At 37.2% G+C, this 20,737-nt stretch overlaps 1 protein-coding gene across 1 annotated transcript in view; it reads left to right on the top strand.

The window, feature by feature from the left end:
- Positions 1-20,737, top strand: part of prkdc (protein kinase, DNA-activated, catalytic subunit) — a 263,584-nt gene that overhangs the window by 7,079 nt on the left and 235,768 nt on the right. Inside the window, exons 4-10 of the mRNA XM_039754497.1 lie at positions 1,096-1,170; positions 5,571-5,679; positions 9,635-9,747; positions 12,316-12,415; positions 13,067-13,122; positions 13,654-13,684; positions 20,021-20,178. Coding sequence (XP_039610431.1) covers positions 1,096-1,170; positions 5,571-5,679; positions 9,635-9,747; positions 12,316-12,415; positions 13,067-13,122; positions 13,654-13,684; positions 20,021-20,178 — 642 coding nt within the window. The remainder of the gene's footprint in view (positions 1-1,095; positions 1,171-5,570; positions 5,680-9,634; positions 9,748-12,315; positions 12,416-13,066; positions 13,123-13,653; positions 13,685-20,020; positions 20,179-20,737) is intronic.

Below are 20,737 nucleotides of genomic sequence, written 5' to 3'. Positions count from 1 at the left end.
TTACTTCTTGATGATGGTTAGTGTGTAGTTGTAGAAGCACTTGTTTTCTCTGGACTTTTTTAAAATTGAAATGCCATAATTTATATATTTTTAGCTACACAAGTGTATATCTAGCTACCATTTTGTGTTAATCTGGAAATGTGCTTATCTGGAAATCATTAGGTTTATATTGTATATTCTACATTGTTGAAAACATTGAAAACATTGAAGGTTTGTACTTGTAAAACCAGAAGACAAAAATGGATAAAATGTTCCTGTTATTTTAGATGTAAAGGTAATATTTGTGATTAGGTTTTCACTTGACAGCTAGTTTAACAGGTAAAGATTTATTTATTTTTATTCTTATTTATTTTTTGGATCTTTTATTGAATTTATTAAAATAATTTAACGTTCCATACAAATAATACAGACATTCAGTCAGTCATTTTCCAACCTGCTTTATCCTAACACAGGGTCATGGGGGGGTCTGCTGGAGCCAATCCCAGCCAGCGCAGGGCACAAGGCAGGAACAAACCCCAGGCAGGGCGCTAGCCCACCGCAGCAAAAAATACATGTAAATTCAAATAAGCCAGAGTAAAACTTTGCGAGTACGGTAGTAAAGAGGGAAAGATGTCCTTCTCACCAATATAAATGCTTATTCTAAAATGTTATTGATTAGATCCTGTCTGGTTTTTAAAAAAGTTTTGAACAGATCCTCTAAGTGAGAATCTGATTTTTTCCAATTACAAATAGCATATAATATCAGTTACCCACTGACTTGAAAAGAAGGACATAATATAACTAATTAAAGTCCTTTATTTACACACCACATCATGGACAGGCATATTCAGGAATATTTAAAGAATTATTGTGGTTAGTTATGTTTAAGTATTGTGTTTTTCTTCTGTGTGTACATTGATGATATTTAAACACAACAGTTATTTTATATGTTTTTTTGGTATTTTTATGTTTTAACAAACAATACTGCTTTGTAACATTATTGCATAATATGTATAAACAGCAATTGTCATTTGAAGTGCAAGCCTTTAAATCAGCAGTTATGCTTTGTTCATGTATTTTCAGTACATTACATGATTCATTTTATTATTTTGGTAGGATGTTTGCCTTATTGTTTATACTAAAGACAGAGCTGCGAGAAGCAGAGTTTCTGCCTTGGATCTTCTTATTAAGGTAGTGTGAATATCTTGTGTTAATTTTTAATTTATAAAAATAAAAAAATTGCTGTGACCTCAGATGTTGCTCCTATTTTTGCTTTATTCATCTGAGCCATGGATTTTTCCAGTTTAGTTGGGTTCCTGCCAAAGTCTGTGTGAATTTCTCTTACTCATTAATTTCAAAACCTATAAGACTCGTGCATTTTTTTTCATGATGCTTATGTGTGTTGATAATGTCACATCTACAACAGCACATACTCCCATTTGCATCTGTAACACATGCATTAAGAAAACGCATATTATAGAAAGCTTTTGTGCTGTTTGTATGTGTTTAAACATTTGTTAGGTGAATTGTTTTTAGCAGTGGCGTATTTTTCATTTTATGTGTTTTGTTAGTAGCATATTCTCTGTTATCATTTGTTCTTCTAATAAGTAAATGCTACCTTCATCTACCAAATGTGTATGGATTTCTGTGTTACATAGTTTATGGTCTCTATAGCTCTTACAGACTTGTGCACTTCTGTACAGTCCCTGACAAAAGTCTTGTCGCTTGTGTACAAATTGACCTGAAGTGCCGCTAAAATATATTTCTAATCAAGATTTTGATACAAGAAATGGGTCATTTCAATCCCATCAGCTTTTGCAATAATGTTTCAGTGCAAAACGAAACTGACAAAAGGTATTCTAATATTCACAGCTTGGTAAAGCCCATTGAGTCAATTTTTGGCAAGACATAAGTGTTGTCGCCTTGTCATATGAGCTTCACCTGTGACTAATAATGGATCAATTAGGTCTCAGGTGTGTATAAAAAGAACCCCAGTTGTCTAGACCTTCACATCAACTGCAACTAGACCTCTGCAAACATGCCTAAGATTCACCCTGAGACTAAAGTGTTGATTATCAAGAGGCTGAAGACCAAATCCACTGCTGATGTGGCAAACACCTTCAATGTGTCTCAGCGTCAAGTTCAGAGGATAAAAAGATTTGAAGAGACTGGAGACGTTTTTGACAAGCCCAGGTCAGGAAGACCCCGCAAGACAACTGCTCGAGAGGACCGTTTGTTGGCTCGAAAATCCAAGGCCAGCCCATTTTCCACTGCAGCAGAGCTCCACGAGACCTGGGGCCTCATGTATAAACGGTGCGTACGCACAGAAATGTTGCGTAAGAACGTTTCCACATTCAAATCGCGATGTATAAAACCTACACTTGGCGTAAAGCCACGCACTTTTCCACGGTACCTCATGCCTTGTCGTAGGCAAGTTCTCCACTCGGTTTTGCAAACTGGCGGCACCCAGCGTCAAAGCAATGGTACTGTTCTTGTGTGATTACTCATTATTTTCATGACGCGGCTTTATAAATACACAGAAACTAACCGCATATTGTTTATTAGTGTAATGCATCTGATTGTAATTAACTCGTAACAATATAATGGTCCAGGGAACAGCCATAGTATTCCAAATACCATAACTGCTTTAGCGTTGTTACTCTCACTTCTTCTTCTTCTTCTTTCAGCTCCTCCCGTTAGGAGTTGCCACAGCGGATTATCTTTTTCCATATTACTCTCACTGCACGACTCGGAGTATTTATATCACTGTATCTGAGTGTGAATCACAGCAGCAGCTGATCGGAAAGAGAATTATCGGTATACAGCTTTAAGGACACGCTGTCTCAGCCACTGCAAAATGTTTTAAAGCCTTTCCTGTATGGACCTCGCGGTTCAGAAACAGTTTAATCCCAAGAACTTTAAATGCACTCAATCAATTGCTCCTTGTAGAACGGTTTGTACTTATAAGTACAATCACCCCACTGTAAACTTGCACTACAGTTATAATATCTCACAACCTGGGCCACTTTATAAAGCGCATATACATATGATGCGATATCATTTTTAAGGTGAAATGCAGCAAAATATGTTTGTTAAATTATACACATAAAACTTTAACTTCATTTAAATAATCTATATTCTTCACTGGGAGTGTCGTGAAGGATAGAATAATTAAACATGTACTACGAAGATATTTCAATGTTCTTTAAGCGTTTTGAAGAATCGGCGCTAAGCTTACAGATGGCTTAACGTCTATTACAGAGCTGATTGTATGGCGATCGGTTACTTGGGGAAAGAAAAGCAAGGACTCTTGGGCTACGCCAATATATATTGAATATAAAACAGAAAGAGAAAATAACAACACAGCTAAAAAGCAGCGACAAATTTCGACAAAAGATAAATGCTTGTCATGAGCACGAGGCTCATGAAACACATGTTTAATAATGTGCTTTAGCTCCTATCATCATGAAAATGACATCACGTATACATCTCAGTATTTTAGTTATTCAGAGAGCTGTAATATCACAAATGTAATGGACTCTGTGTCCAGTTGGAGGAAGAGAGCCAGTTTAAGAAGCAAGTAGTGATTCACACACATAGATCACATACAGTAGAAGATCAAATACAAAACAAAGCATTTAACGTGCTACTTTAATTACATGTAATTTTGAGAAACTGGTTAATTAAATGATTTTAAGATGAAATTTATAATGTTCTACTAAATGACAAAATAAACTACGTGATTAAAGTGGAAAATTCGAGATTAAAGTTGACATTTCGTGCTTTTTCCCCACCGTGTGCCTTTTTTTGTACCCTAATAAGCTTTCATATGACACTCAGACAGTGGGCTTACAACTCTTCTTTTCACGGCAACTTTGATATGTGACTTCTTTTTTATTTCCGGCACTGTGCGATTTTGTGAATGTGAGCTTTCAAGTTTCTCCAACACGCTATGTCACTCGATCAACTTCCTTTTGTTGATTATACCACGGTTTATTTGAAAAAATAGTATGTTTTTCCTTTGCCTCCACTTGGTATTCGCTGAAATTTTTATATTTTCCCCGTGCTTTTCCCATTGTCTTTTCACAGAAGGCTGCGCTTAAGGGCGATTTATATTGATTTGCATATTCAAATAGGCTTAATTCTGGGAGGATTTGGGGTGTTACAAAATGCGCGTGCACGAGCGTTAGTTTTCACGCTGATCTGGATTTATGTAACGAAAGAACGTGGAAGTTGGAGTACGCACAGATTCCTGCATCTGGATTTTTATGTGCGTAAGCACATTTCGGCTTTTGTGCTTACGCCATGTTATAGTGCGAGTTCTACGCACAGCATTATACATGAGGCCCCTGGTCACCTGAAGTCCCTGTGTCAACCAGAACAGTTTGTCGGATTCTGTCTCAAAATGGCCTCCATGGTCGATTCAGTGCCCATAAGCCAGCACTAAACAAAAGACAATTGAAAAACCGTGTGGCATTTGCCCAGGCCCACAGCCTGCTAAAAGGATGGATGCTGGAAAAGTGGCAGAAGGTGGATTTTTCAGATGAATCTTCTGTTGAATTACACCGCAAATATTGCAGGAGACCTACTGGAGACCTACATGGAGCCGAGATTTACCCAGAAAACAGTGAAGGCAAAATCATGGTCTGGGGTTACATCTAATATGGGGGTATGCAAGGGATCTGCAGGGTGGAAGGCAACATCAATAGTCTAAAATACCAAGAAATCTTAGCTACCTCTTATATTCCCAACCATAAAAAAGGCCAAATTCTGCAGCAGGATGGTGCTCCATTGCATACTTCCATCTCCACATCAAAGTTCCTTAAAGCAAAGAAGATCAAGATGCTCCAGGATTGGCCAGCCCAGTCACCAGACATGAACATCATTGAGCATATGTGGGGTAGGATGAAAGAGGAAGCATGGAAGACGAAACCAAAGAATATTGATGAACTCTGGGAGGCATGCAAGACTGTTTTCTTTGCTATTCCTGATGACTTCATCAATAAATTGTATGAATCCTTTCCAAACCGCATGGATGCTGTCCTTCAAGCTCATGGAAGTCATACAAGATATTAAATTTGGATCTCGCAGCACCACTACTTAATTTGCTGACACATTTTTGGATTTGCAGTAAAGTTGTTCATTTTCTGTATAGGCGACAAAACTTGCCCAAGTTTGACCTTTCTGTCTTGATTAAATGATAAATCTTTTTTCAGTGAAACTAATTTATTTCAGTGCATTAAACATCATTTGGGAGGGCTTTAGCTTTTCATATGAGCTATTTCTAACACCAGTTAGCAGGAGTTTCTACAAAATAGAGAAGCGACAAGACTTTTATCAGGGACTGTATGTGTGTGTCCATTAGGTAGCAATCTTCTTCATGCTCGACATTTCACTGATGCAACAAAGTATTTTTTTTAACATTTTCTTCATTTAGCACTTTTAAGTAAAATCCAGTTTATAATAATACATTTTTTTTCTATTTTTTGCATTGTCCAAAGGTAGGAATGAATAATGAAATAGCAAACAATGTTTCTGGTTCATTTTTCATTTACCTACAATTTAATTTTGTTTTCCTCTTCATCGAACAGTTGCTTTACGACTGCAGAGGTTCCACTGTCCTTCAGGATTTTAAAATTGCAGACATTTTCAATAAATTCTATGGGGATCTTGTTCAAAAAAGTAAATTTGCTGACACAGGTAAGAAAGACAACTGAATGTTTGGAAAATATGATACAATATCTGAAGCCATACATTATGGAAAAAATTATAAATTATTTAGCATAGTACTATTATTTCCCCCATGGGTAATTTTAAACATTTCTTTCCAATATTTGTGAAATGATTTCTAAAATCACCAGTAAAATAAATCCGTTTCTTCGGAGAGTAGCAGTCTGGACAGCTGATGGAACGGTCCTTACGGATGACACTGCAGTTGTGACCCGCTGGGCTGGCTACTTTGAGCATTTGTTCAAAGCTGATCCTCCGGCTAAGGCACTGGATATCTCTGGGTCCACGGTTCTTGAGGCTGATCTTCCAATTAGCTGTGAACCAACCAATCTCACTGAGATTGCAATGGTGGTGAACCACCTGAGGGGAGGAAAGGCTGCAGGGATCTGTGGTATCCGGGGTGAACTTGTCCAGGCTGGTGGTAAAGCTGTCCTCCTGGCATTGCAAGCAATCTTTGCTTCCATTTGGGAGACTGGCATCATCCCAAATGACTGGATAAAGGGACTTGTCATTCCTATCTGGAAACGGAAAGGTGATTGCCTGGATTGCAGCAACTACAGGGGGATAGCACTGCTCTCGGTGCTGGGTAAGGTCCTTGCTAGGGTCATCCTCAATAGGATCCGTGATCACTTGCTCACCTACCAGAGACCAGAACAGTCTGGTTTTATGCCTAAGAAGTCTACCATCGATCGCATCCTGGCACTGAGGGTTCTCATGGAGCACAAATGCGAATATCGGCAGAGTTTCTTTGCAGCCTTTTTCAATTTTTTGTAAAGCGTTCGACTTAGTTGATTGAGCTGCCCTGTGGGACATCCTGAGGGTTCGCGAGATCCTCTCGAGGTTGCTGGATATCATGGCCGGCCTGTACACTGGTATTAGAAGTGCTCAGCAGAGTGGAGGCAGAACCTCTGTGTTTTTCCCAGTTGATTCTGGGGTTCGTCAGGGGTGTGTTCTTGCTCCTACTCTGTTCAATGCTTGCATGGACTGGGTGTTGGGCAAGGTTGTGGGGTCCAGCAGCTGTGGGACATCTGTTGGTTAAGAAAGATTCATAGATCTTGACTTTGCAGACAATGCTGTGATCTTTGCAGAGTCAATTGAGGCTCTGATTGGGGAGCTGGAGAAACTGAGCGAGGAGGCTTGCGAGTGTCCTGATAAAAACCAACATCAGGCCTTTTAATGACCTCTTGGACACAGCCATCAGCAGTGTGTCTGTTTGTGGAGTGAACGTCAACCTTGTCGAGAGGTTTACTTACCTTGGCAGTGACATTCATGTCTCTGGTGACTCTTCCTTTGAAGTCAATAGACGGATTGGGAGAGCATGGGGGGTCATGAGGTCGCTAGAAAGGGGTGTGTGGCACTCCCAATATTTATGCAAAAGGACGAAGGTCCAAGTCTTTAGAGTCCTGGTGTTTCCAGTCTTGCTATATGGTTGCGAGACTATGGACCAGACGAAGACTGGACTCCTTTATTGTGTCTCTCCGGAAAATCCTTGGGTACCGTTGGTTTGACTTTGTGTTAAATGAGCGGTTGCTCATGGAGTCCTGAATGAGCACATTACCTGCATTGTGAGGGAATGTCAGTTATGGCACTACGGCCATGTGGCGCGTTTCCTCGAGTGTGATCCGGTTCGTAAGATCCTCATTGTTGGGGACCTGAGTGGCTGGACCAGGCCAAGGGGTCGCCCACGTAACACCTGGCTGCAGCAGATAGAGGGTTATTTCCGGAGGGTGGGACTGAACCATGTGTCTGCCTGGGGGGTTGCCAACCGGGATACCAAGTTGTTTCGTCATGTAGTGGCTGCGGCAACGCACTGTACCAGTGCATGCTCACCAACTTGACTTAGTTCCTCTCTTTAACACAGTGCTAGCAGATAGTTCATAGATCTTACTCTCACTCGTTACAGTATTTTTTTTTCTCCCTGTTGGAAAAGATGTGCGTAAAATACATAGGCTGAATATTTTCATTAGAAACTAGGAAATAATAATTTGAGTGAAATGATAAAAAGGTTTAATTGCTTGATGATGTTTACTGTGCAGATGTTAATTACATTAGATCAGGGGTTCTCAAACTCGGTCTTGGGGATACACTATGGCTGCAGGTTTTTGTTCCAACCAGCTTCTGTTTTTAATTGGACTCCTGGGCTAATTAAGTGAACAGTTATTTCTCAGAATCTGTGTTTTGGGAACAATATAGAAATTCAAAAGCTAAGTTTGGTTAAAAAAAAAAAAATTTTAAAATGTACTAAGCACTTATATGGGAACAATGTTTTTATTTTTCTTTTTAACAATATTTTCATCTTGATTTTCATCTACTTTTCTAGGTGTTAATCCATTATTTACTAATTATTGGGTTTGACACTGATTGCAGCCTTTCATGATTCAATGTTGTTTGCCTGGATGTCTTCTCTGCTCATTTTTAATTGTCGTTTTTAAGATACAATAAAGTGAGCAAACTGCTCAGAGAAAGGGCAAAATATAATGAAATCAACAAAAGAGAGTTAAGCATTTAAATCTATACCAAAAATAGAAATGTTTGTAAATGTCTTATAAATGTACAATCATGCTGCTGAGCTTATCTGAAGGTAAAATAAGAGAAGAGAAAAATACCAGCTAATTAAATGAGATCAGTGTTATCAGTTTATGTCACTGATTGTCAGTCTGGTTGAAACAAAAACCTGAAGCCACAGTGGGCCCCCAAGGCCGAGTTTGGAACCCTTGCATTAGACCAGTAGTTCCCAAACTCGGTCCTGGGGACCCACTGTGGCTGCTGGTTTTTGTTCCAACCAACATCCGTTTTTCATTGGACTCTTAGCCTAATTAAGTGAGTCGTTATTTCCCAGTTTCTGTGTTTTGGAATCAATGTAGAAATTACAAAACTAAGCTTAGTAGATTTTTTTTATTAAAATGGACTAAGCAGTTATATGGGGAATATGTAATTTTTTAAAGTTGTTAACAGTATTTTCAACCTAATTTTCATTCCGCTTTTCCAGGTGCTCTGGTTATTTAATTGATTATTTACTAATTAGTGGGTCATTGCAGCTTTCATCATCCCAGGTGTCTGCTATGCTGGTTGTTAATTGTCACTATTAGGGTTAAAAGAAGGGAACAAACTACACAGGAAAAGGGGAAAAAATAGGAAAACAACAATAGAGAGTTAAGCATTTATAGCTTTAGAAAAAAATATGAATATTTCTGTGTCTTTATAAATGTAAAAACCATATTGTTGTGTTTTTCTGAATTCAGAATAAGAGAAGAATAAAAAAGACCAGCTAATTAAATGAGATGAGTTGTAATTGATAATTATCACTGATTATGAAACTGGTGGGAACAAAAACCTGCAGCCACAGTGGGTCCCCAGGCCCGAGTTTGGGAACCACTGCATTAGACAGATGGAATATCAAGAACCACCAAATATCTGAAAGGACTCATTTGTGTGTAATAAAAGTACACACACATATACACCCATAACTAATGTATTTGAAGAAACTGTTATGATCAAGGAGTTTTAAAAACAATTTTGGTGATAAAGGACACTTTTTTTATTGAATAAAATAGGCTTTTATTTCTGACATGTATGGAGTCACATATACAGTTTGATTTAACACAACGCAGCATACTTGAAAAAATATTTGAAATCCATAACTTTTAATGCCTTTTTAAATAATTTCACTTAGTTACATTTTTTTAATTCATTTACAATATTTTTTCTGACTTATGACGGATTAATCTTTTGTTCTACTAATTGTGGATAAGTGGAAAAAGTCCTGTTTAAATGCTTAAAATACAACTGTCAAAATCCTTTAACATTTGCATCTTGTATAATATAAAACTAGCAGGAAAGATATTTAAGTTCTGAAATCTTTCATCACCATTAATGGGGTTCACTGTTTTCCTTCCAGTTGATTTTTTTTTTTCCTTCGTTCTAGTTCTAGAGAAGGTGTATGAGCTACTGGGTGTATTGGCAGAGGTACAGCCCAGTGACATGTTGGATAACTCTGACAAACTGTACCGTGCTTACCTGAGTGAACTGAAACTACAGGTTAGTGCTTATGTGTTCAGGTCTCACCAGCTGTACTCCACAATGCTTGAAACAAAAGATAATAGTACTGACAGAGTAAGGTAAGCTGCCCTTGGCTGTTGTCCCTACATTTCACATTTGTCTTTTGTGGGCACATTCCTTCCTTTTCTTTATCATGATTTATGCAAAGGCAAATAAAGATGTCTAAAAGAGGAGGTGCTGCCAAAATACAGTTCCATGCAAAGGTTTGGACATGTCTGGCCAAGTTAAATATGTTGTTGATATTTGAGGTATAAATATAAATTTAACATTAGACAAACTAAAACAGTGACATTTATATAAAAATGTACAAGAAAATAATCACGTTTGGGCTCCCTGTTTAAGTTTAAAAAAAAAAATAAAATAAAAGGATACTGCTAAATGTAGTGCTCTGTTTTATTTTTAATGCGACGTCTACCAACTTTACCAAGTAGTCAGGTTAAAATGTTGCAAAAGATTCATATAGATAATTATCAGGGATTCAATGATATAATATTATCTTGATGCTTCAATTACAATAATGTCGTGGTTCTGTTATACAGTATATTGCAGCTAATTTCTCTTTTTTGACTGAAATTGAAATTGTATTATATACAAAAATGTCTGATAAATTAATCATCAAAAAAACACAACCTCAATCCGTACCATTTTTAGTGTAAAGAAATTTTAAGTATCTTATTACTAGGTTGAAAAGATTAAGTAGATTCTATTATCCCAGGGGAATTTGTTATGTGTCTAAATTCTTTTTTAAATGCATCGCATACTAGGCTTATAAGTGGAATTACAATTTGTAAGAATAAAAGTAAACTGAATTAAGTTTAACTTAAGGGAAACATCATGGCACTGTTATTAGTACTGTTGTTTTACGATACCAGGACTATGGTTTCAGTCCAGCCTGGTCATACTTTTTGTGGACTTTGCATGTTGTTCTTGTGTGTATGTGGATTTTTCTCCAGGCACCTGGGTTTCTCCCATAGTCTCAAATGAGATTACCTGGTGACTCCAAATTGGCCAGTCATGAGCGTATTGAACTGTCTGTATGAGTGATTGTTTGATTGACACGTACATCCACAACTGGTTTCTGTCTTGTGCTTGATGCTGCCCAGATAGTTTGTCCCATACTCTCGACTGGATTAAGCAAATCCTAAAAACCATGAATGGATGAATTACATTGAATTGATCTGAGTAATGGGATATGCTCCAGCTGCCCTGTGACCTTGCCTTGGATAAGCGGGTTTGGAAAATGGATGGATTAAGTTAGAATAGGTGTCTAAAATTGATCGATAGTCAGTCAGTCATTTTCCATCCCGCTATATCTTAACTACAGGGTCACGGGGGGTCTGCTGGAGCCAATCCTAGCCAACACAGGGCAGAAGGCAGGAACAAATCCCCAGGCAGGGCGCCAGCCCACCGCATTGCACACACTAGGGACAACTTAGGATCGCCAATGCACCTAACATGCATGTCTTTGGACTGTGGGAGGAAACCGGAGCACCCAGAGGAAACCTATACAGACACGGGGAGAACATGCAAACTCCACGCAGGGAGGACTCTGGAAGTGATCCTAGGTCTCCTTACTGTGAGTAAGCAGCACTTCCACTGCACCACCGCTCTGCCCTTGATCAATTGTGTTAGGTTTAAAAACTTTGCATTCAAGTAATGAACTCATTTTAACTAGAACATTTTTTATATCAAACACTTTCTGGTAGATTAGTGGTCCTAAAGTTTAGTGTTGTTATTGAAAGAATTACTTTGACATTGTTTTGGATGTATTATTGAATAAAACTTTACAAGCTACATTTGGGTTATGATCTTCTCATTCTAAAGCATTATGCTGTTATCAGCATTAATTGTCTAAGTGTCAAAATGCAGGTTCTACAAAGCTCAAAATACACACTTAGAATTTGGAGTCATGAACAAGCGTACAGTACCATGATGGCATTGGGTGTAGGACAGGAACCAATCCTGGGAGTGGTACTAGTGTGTCAGAGGTTACACTCATACATACATCCACATTTAATTTCCTGGCTCCATGACAATGAACTGAAAGAAGTTTTTAAATTTTGAGCTGCCTTTTTATTGATATAATTCATTTGTCATTAAGAATCATTCTTTAATTTTTATGATAAAATTTTTATTAAAGTTCACCTGAAAGAAAACCGCTATGAAAAATGATTGAATTCAAATCCTCTGTTGTTTCATTTACCTTTGCTGTCCATAAGAAAAACAAAACTCTGTGCTGCATTTGTTTTTTAGATGCTTACAGTATACTTTCTGTCCAATTTTTAAGGTAAAGCATTTAAAGGAGTGTTTTTTTTTTCTTATAATATTCAGATTTTTTTTTTTTTGTACATTCAAGAACCTTCAATGTTTCTCGTTGTTGCTTTTTTGATTTAAAGTTATAATGGGTGTGTAATATCATTTTCCTGTCTTGCCAAATAAATTGAATTGTGCCAATGTTATCGTAATTTCTCTGATAATAATTTACATGCAAACTTCATCCTTTTTGTCGTTTATTTTTTTTTGGGTGTGATTTATGTCTTGTCTTAGATGACCTCAGCAACAAGAGAACCCAAGCTTCCTTTAGTAGCTGGATGTCTTAAAGGCTTAACAGCTCTTATGATCAATTTTACAAAGTCAATGGATGAAGGTGAGGTTTTTGTATCATAATTATTAAATCACATTTTCTTTGTTGCTTTAGCTGCTTTAAAAAATATATATTGACTGCTAAAATATTCTTGCTTTATTAACTTTGTGGCATTATATGATCCTTAAGCCATTTTTTTTTATTGATTATGCATGTAGAAAAGATCAAGATTTGAAATACCAATTTCAGTTAACATTGAAAATTCTGCTTTTTCACTTTTTTCACATCCACTAGATGGCAGTACATACCTGCCATTAGCAGGTTTAGTGAGAAAAAGATTAAATGTTAACTTGCTGGTATAAATAAGTGGATGCCACAGCACATGGCCCATTTGCAGTATCATGTATACTGTAAATTTCTAGTATTTCCAGGTTTCCAATACAGATTCATATTTTTAGACTTGCTTTTCAATAAGTGCTTCTTAATTATAGTGAGTTAAACTCTAAACAAAAGTCAACAGTGAGAGTCTCTGGATTGAGTTAGTTTTCATTTTGTGTTTTGGGAGTGAATCCAGGCCTGCGCTCTGTGGTAGAATACATATGTTTTAACCCACAAAAAAGAACACATAATAAGCACAGAATACTTGTTAAAAATGTCAAGACTTGGTTCTCTTGTTTTCTCACGATACTCATCATTGTTTTTGTTTACATGCAGATCCCAAAACTTCAAAGGAAATCTTTGATTATGCACTAAAAGCAATAACTCCCCAGGTAAATTTTTTTTTTTTTTTAGTATATCATATAGCAGCTGTTCTCTTTCATGTCCTTGGAACTCTATATATTTTTTAAAGTGCACGTTCACCAGTAAAATTACTGGGATTTTTTTTGTAATGTTACAATAAATTAAAAGCCAAACAAAAGACTAGCTGGTTGTTGTTGTTTCAAGATTAGAAAAACTTTATTTAGGCAAGCATTTATTGCAGCAAATTTATTTAACTTTAGTGCAGTGTTAATGGAGTGTGCTTGCCTTATTTCAATTGTGTATGACACAATAATGTCAAGTTTAATATTTTTATCAACTATGTACAATGGAAATAAATGGGGACAAACCTGTGTAAGATGTGTGAGTGCAAAGCTATGTTAACACAGTCCTTTTTTACTTATCACATTTTTTATTTATTGGGGCAAGTGAGACGTAATCATTGAGGTCACAGAGTCCAATAATTATATTTAAATAACAGATGTCTTGATGTTTGACTGTATTGTAACTTCATTTAAATAAATACTCTTTTCTCTTAACAGACCGAGCTAAAAAGATATGCTGTGCTTTTGGGTAAGAATTAAAGCAAATGTCTTCATAAATGTGTACAATTTTTATGCTTAATAAGGCTTATATCAGGTTTATTTTTTATTTCCATTTTTAAATGGAATTTTGCTGATGGAGTCAAAAATTTGCGTGTACGTGTCTGTGAAAAATGGAAAATTGTTTTTCATGTCTTAAACTTAATAACTAATTGTCTGAAAATTATACATTTTTTACATTGTGTAGAGCTCGTGCACATCTCGGCAAAGAGAGAACATTTTAGAACAAGTGGATTTCAAGTTATACACTTTGAACACCAATACCTATATATATATATATATATATATATATATATATATATATATATATATATATATATATATATATATATATATATATATACACTGCTCACAAAAATTAAAGGAACACTTTTTTATTGGGCCTGGCATGAAATCAATTAAACCTGTCTGATAATTTTCTGGTTGGTTAAGCAGCTGAGGTCATTGTTAATCACTTTCAGCTGAATTGGTGTTCATGGACTTAACGACAGGTGCACTAAAGTGGCAACAATTAGAAAACCCTCAAAACAGGACTGGTTTTACATGTGGAGGTCATTTCAAGTTTCTCCCTCTTGATCTTTTTTGGCTGGTTTTCCACTCATGCTAGTTTTGGCTTGATTAATTATCTCTACTGGCAGTATGAGGCGATTCCTTAACCCTACAGAAGTTGCACAGGTTGTCCAACTTCTCCAGGATGGCACATCCACACGTGCTGCAGCAAGAAGGTTTAATGTGTCTCCCAGCCCAATCTCCAGAACATGGAGGAGATTTCAGGAGACTGTCTGTTATTCTCGGAGAGCTGGACAAGGCCGTAGAAGGTCCTCAACCCATCAGCAGGACCGATACCTGCTCCTTTGTACAAGGCGGAACAGGCTGAGCACTGCTCTTGCCCTACAGAATGACCTCCAGAGGGCCACTGGTGTGAATGTCTCTACCCAAACAATCAGGAACAGACTTCATGAAAATGGCCTGAGGGCCCGAAGTCCTGTAGTGGGCCCTGTGCTCACTGCCCAGCACCGTGGAGCTCGACTGGCATTTGCTCAAGAACACCAGAATGGGCAAGTCCGCCACTGGCGCCCTGTACTTTTACAGGCGAGCAGGTTCACCCTGAGCAGCTGTGATAGGCGTGAAAGAGTCTGGAGAAGACAAGGAGAACGATATGCTGCCTGCAACGTCGTTCAACATGACAGGTTTGGTGGTGGGTCAGTGATGGTCTGGGGAGGCATATCCATGGAGGGACGCACAGACATCTACTGCGTAGGAAATGGTGCTCTAACTGCCATAAGGTATCGAGATGAAATCCTTGAACCCATTGTCAGACCCTACGCTGGTGCAGTAGGTCCTGGTTTCCTCCTAATGCACGACAATGCCCGGCCTCATGTGGCAAGAGTATGCAGGCAGTACCTGGAGGATGAAGGAATTGATACAACTGAATGGCCTTCACGATCCCCTGACTTAAACCCAATAGAACATCTGTGGGACATTATGTTTCGGTCCATTAGGCGCCGCCAGGTTGCTCCTCAGACTGTACAGCGACTCAGGGATGCCCTCATACAGATCTGGGAGGAAATGCCACAAGACACCATCCGTCGTCTCATTAGGAGCATGCCCCGACGTTGTCAAGCATGCATACAAGCTCGTGGGGGCCACACAAGATACTGAAAAGCATTTTGAATAGCAGAAATTAAGTTTTTGAAAAAATGGACTAGCCTGCCACATCTTCATTTCACTCTGATTTTAGGGTATCTACACAATTGAGCCCTCTGTAGGCAGAAAACTTTTATTTCCATTAAAAGACTTGGCATCCTTTTGTTCCTAAGTCATTGCCCTGTCGTTATTTGTATAGATATCCAACTTCATATTGAGATCTGATGTATCTAATGTGTTTTTGTGAGCAGTATATATATATATATAATGAAGAATATTTCCTGAAGTTATCAAATAATTAGTGTTTACAGGCTCCAGGCCTATTGTTTTTGGTTCAGTACTTATCTTGATGTACGTCAAAAACAGTTTGACCCATGTCCAACAATAACTTCCATATAAATTGCTTAATTTAAATTGGGTATTTGAAGAGTGCTCCATTTAATTCCGAGACGAGACCTATTGATTTGGAACATTTTTGCAGGAATAGTTTTTGAGGTACATAATTTATTTAAGTATACATGTAAGCACACATTGAGGTACACACACACACACACACACACTCACTCAAAAGAAATTTATAAGTGAAGATAGCTGAAAGCTTGTTTGTTGTACCAGTGCACATGCTTGTTGGTGGAAAAAAGAAACGAACACACACACACACTAGGATTGTACAATATGTATCACTTAGGAAAATATGTTGATTGTTGTTTTAATGATGTATGTACTGAAATTATCGAGTGTGTCACTCACTTTGCAAAAAATAATCAGAACACACCTTGAGAGTCCATGCATTCACTGTCTCAAACAGGAAAGAATACTGCATGTGCATGGTCATTGCACCAAAGCTTAGTGTAGCTGGCTAAAAATGAGTGAGGAAACCGTGGCAGGGAATAAAACAACCTTACAATCTACATTGTTAGATTTAATTGCAAAACGTGTATTTGGCTTCATGGATTGCCTTTAAAAAGACTGATGTTGCTTAAAAGATGATAAACTATGGAGCCCCATAGTTGTCAGGCAAAAAAAAAAAAATCTATTTGTATAAATTATTAATCCATTCAAACAAATTATATAATTCATTTGAATCGATTATTTTTATTTCCATAAGAAGCATATGCCTATTGGGTGTATTTTATTTCACACGCTGTCTTGTTTGGGGTTCCTCAGTTCCAAAGCACAGATACCTGCCTCCTCGCATTGCTCTGTTCCAACACCTATCACTGCAGAAGTTGGAGCAGCTGATGACACAAGGGAGGGAACAAAAAAAATGCCTCTTAGCAGCTATTTCAAAGGAAAAAAACACACAGGAATTCAGAGAAGGCGAGCCTGCATTCTGGTATTGAAAAAGAGATCAAGAGCTACTTAATGATACCTGAGCTAGACAGTGATGTAAATCCACTTGAGTAGTGGAAAGCACAAGAAGCACATTTTCCCCACATTGGGAAAACTTCCAAAAAATACCTGTGCATCCCTGCCTCAAGCAGCCCTTCTGAGAGGGCTTTCAGAAGCGGAGGAAATGTTGTAAAATGTAACTGTGCTGCTCTGAAGCTAGATGCTGTGAACAGACTGGTGTTTCTGTCACATAATTTGTAGTTTCCTTAGTAGAGTTTTACATTTATTTATTTTTTTCTGATATCTTTGTGCAATATTGGACAGTACTTGAATGCCAGTAATTTGTTTGAAAATGTGATAGGTTTGGAATTTTTGTATCTTTGTGCAATATTTCACAGAATTTGTTTACAAATACAATTGATACAATAGTTTTGTTTTTGTGCCCAGTATTTGACAGAACTTTGAATTTTTACACTATAGTACAGTATGTTAGATTTCTGTTCTTGCTTGTATGCTGCACAATTCACCTTATGGCAGAGCAGTTTATTTTTATCCAGATTGTAATGTTCATGCTCTGTATTTCAATTATGATTAGAATTGTATTCCCTTTGGGATTCAAAATGTTTAAAATGTTCTCATTATAATAGTTTTGTTTCTCTTAGGGCAATTTTTTTGTGTAAATCCTGTATTCCACTTTGAAATAATGAACTCATACTTGCACTGTTTGATCTCAGTAACACTTTGACTGGTGATTTTAATGTGTTTTGTGTTATTTTACTTGAATTTTCTGTAAATAAACAAGACCAGTTTTGTTTAAACTGTTGTTTTCATTAATCTCATTAGTACACTACAGTTAATAACCTATTAACAAGAGCAAGCTCGATCAATAAGACTTTTACAAACACTTCTTAAAGGATGCAAATTATTATCTAATTATTGTTATCGTCAAAGTCACAGATAATATTGAGATATAATTTTTTGACAATATCGCACATCCCTAACGCACAAAAGTTCAACATGGACAGAGACATTAACACACCCCTACACCACTCTTTTTTTACTTCGTTTGCCCATCATGTTTAGTTTCCAATTGAATATTTTTAAGTTGTTCATTTGATTTAAGTTCCTCTTCATTTTACTTTGCATTTTTTTGTGTATGTAATAAATATGTTAATGTACTTGATTTTTATATTATTGCACCGCAGAATTCGTTGTATTGTTTTGTAAAATGATTTGCTTAGTGATTTCCTGCGGTGTCACTAAAGAATAATTTACATGGAAGTACAGTAGGAATCCTTCCATGCCAATTGTTTTTTTCTTTTTTGTAGGGTGACCAGTCAGCCAAAAAAATGAACATATATTTAATATGGCTTATGTAATGAGTCTAAATGTGAATAGCTTCTTATTGTCTTTTAAAAAAAAATAAATAAAAATAAAACATAGCAAGGTTCTTTCCAAGGTGTGTTAGCATGTATTTAAATAATCCAGTTTATTTCTACGTGTTATTTTGTTCATAATTTGAAGTCGTAATTTCTTTTAGTCTTGGTTTAATTTTTCTTTAAACAGATCAGATTTAAATTAAGTTTATTTTTTGAACCTCTTGAATATTGCACTGAATGTTGAATAAAAATCCTATTTCTTAATTTTGTGTAGAGTTCTTAAAAGTAATATAATTGACTTTGCATGTAGGAGTATACAGTATATGTGTATATGAATAAAATGTACAGTATATATATACTGTATAATATAGCAGAGATCCATTCAAGAGACATGGCAATTAGCACAGCTGACTCGGAGCAAAGGTCCAGAGTTAGATTTTATGGTCCCTGTCTGTGTCTTTTTTGGTCCTCTCCAAGTGCACTATTTTACTTCAGCAACTGAAGCATTTTAATCTTAGGTTGTTTATTTAAGCTGACCTAGTAATCATTACTTACCGTCTTTACATCTTGCAAGATGGGCAAGCTTCATCCTCTTTATTTATATAAACAAATGATGGACCAGAAATGTAAAAATGGAAAACTACAATCTGTTGGTTTATTTATCTATTCCTGTGCAAAATCAATATATGAAATACATGGGTTGGGATTTCTGTTGAGAACACACTGGAACTGGATATGAAGTGGCATTTCAGAAGCCCATTTTATTTTATTTTTTCACACTTGCACTTTCTGATTATTTTCTGGGCTCATATATTTATATTAATTCAATCATTCTTTAGATAATTGCATATACATTGTGAGACATGCCCGGACACCATCAGACCATTTTTTCCTCCATCTTAAATACACACAACTCAGTCCCGCACAGTCCACTGGGCCTTCTTGCCCCAATCACCTTAAAACTGGGCCTCTCTCACTCTGTCCCTTGGACAGCCTTTCCTCTCTCCATGGGAGCCTCGTCCTGCTCCCACTCCTGACTCTAGCTCTCAGACTGTAGGAAGGCGGGCCCTTTTTTTTTCACTCGGATGTGTTCCAGGTGCTCCCTCTGACGTCACTTCCTGGTGTGGCGGAAGAGCACTCGGAAGCACTCTGGTCGTCCCTGGAGGGATTCTCCTCCATCTTCCCGGGTATGGCGGAAGTAAATTAATCCCGGGCCCTCTGAGACTCAGGGCGCCCCCTGGCGGTGGCCACACGTTCCAATAGGCGTAAGCCCCCTTGTTCCTCTCCTGTGGTCCTCCTCTGTTCCAGGGCGGTTGCCCCCTCGTGGCCCGGAGGACATACATGCCACCTTCCGGTCCATCCAGGCGTCCCGGCCGGGTCGTAGCACCAGCAACTCGCCACAACATATTAATTGATGCTATTTTCTTGCGACATTTTAAAAACTTTTTAAACTGATGATTTTTTTTTTTTTTTTTGTCCCTTTTTGTTTTTGTGTTTTGCCCGTTTGGTCCACCAAAGGTATTTGCTGTACACGTCTACCGCACAATCAACGATTTTAGGGTACTTCATTGTAATTGCAAATGCATAAAAATAAGAGACTTCCAGTATAACATGTCTTTAGGGCTGGATTAAATCTGTCTGCGAGTGCACTTTTTGAAGTTACTTTTGATGGATAGCTACAGATTTGTCATTTACTGCTTTACTTTTGGGATTGCTAGGCTGTCACTTGGGTTGAAAAAAAGTGAGACAGTTTCCATTTGGCAATTAATTTGTTATTTGAAAATTGTTCAAAAGTCAAACTGCCATTATCAATTATTTAGATAATTGCATATACATTGAATAAAGGATTATAGTTGCTGCAAAGTCATCTTAATTTATATTTAGTCTGGGAAGTTTAATCTCTCAAACTTCAGTTAATTTCCTTTTTTTATTTATATAATTTATTTTAGCTGGATTGTACCTGTTTTCAAAACATGCATCTCAATTCAGCACCTGTCTCTTGGACAACTACCAGTATCTCTTTGAAATCCTGTCAAAGTACTGTAGTCACTCAAATGTAGACATGAAGAAAGCTGGTCATGCTGCATTGGACACATTCTTGAAACAAGTAAGGCTTATGTTTCTTTTAAGGTTTGAATTTGGTGGGAAATGAAAACGTACCCAACAATATGTGAAGATCAAAACTCAACTTTGGCTCACACTTTGTAGAGTGTTTACTGTGGTGTTAGTAGTTTTCACCTTGTTTGCAGAGCAATGGCATCTTGAATTTTGTCTAAAGAAGTCATTGTGTTGATCTATTTTAGGTCTTGTAAGCCTGGACTTATATTGATAGTTTTCCAAGCCTTGCTTGTCTGATTATGATGTGTGTTTTTTTTTTTTAAATAACTTCACAAAGTAGTCTTTGAATTTGTAGAAGACAAAGCCTAATACTGGCTGTTGAAAACAGTTATTCAAGCTCCCAAAAGATTCATGCTTAGAAATGTTACTATGAACCATCTCTTAAAGTAACACCATTAATATTGTGCAGTGTTATTTCTATGTTTTTTCTGTTAATGTTTAAATAATGTATGAGTGCAAACCTCAGCTATGAAGCTAAAATTGTTAGCCACAAACTAAAGAATATCCTCACTTGTATTAGTTCTCCCATTGATGAATTAATACTTGTC

This window comes from Polypterus senegalus, chromosome 5, assembly GCF_016835505.1.
Source record: "Polypterus senegalus isolate Bchr_013 chromosome 5, ASM1683550v1, whole genome shotgun sequence".
NCBI lineage: Eukaryota > Metazoa > Chordata > Cladistia > Polypteriformes > Polypteridae > Polypterus > Polypterus senegalus.
This window is presented reverse-complemented; position numbering and strand designations above follow the sequence as displayed.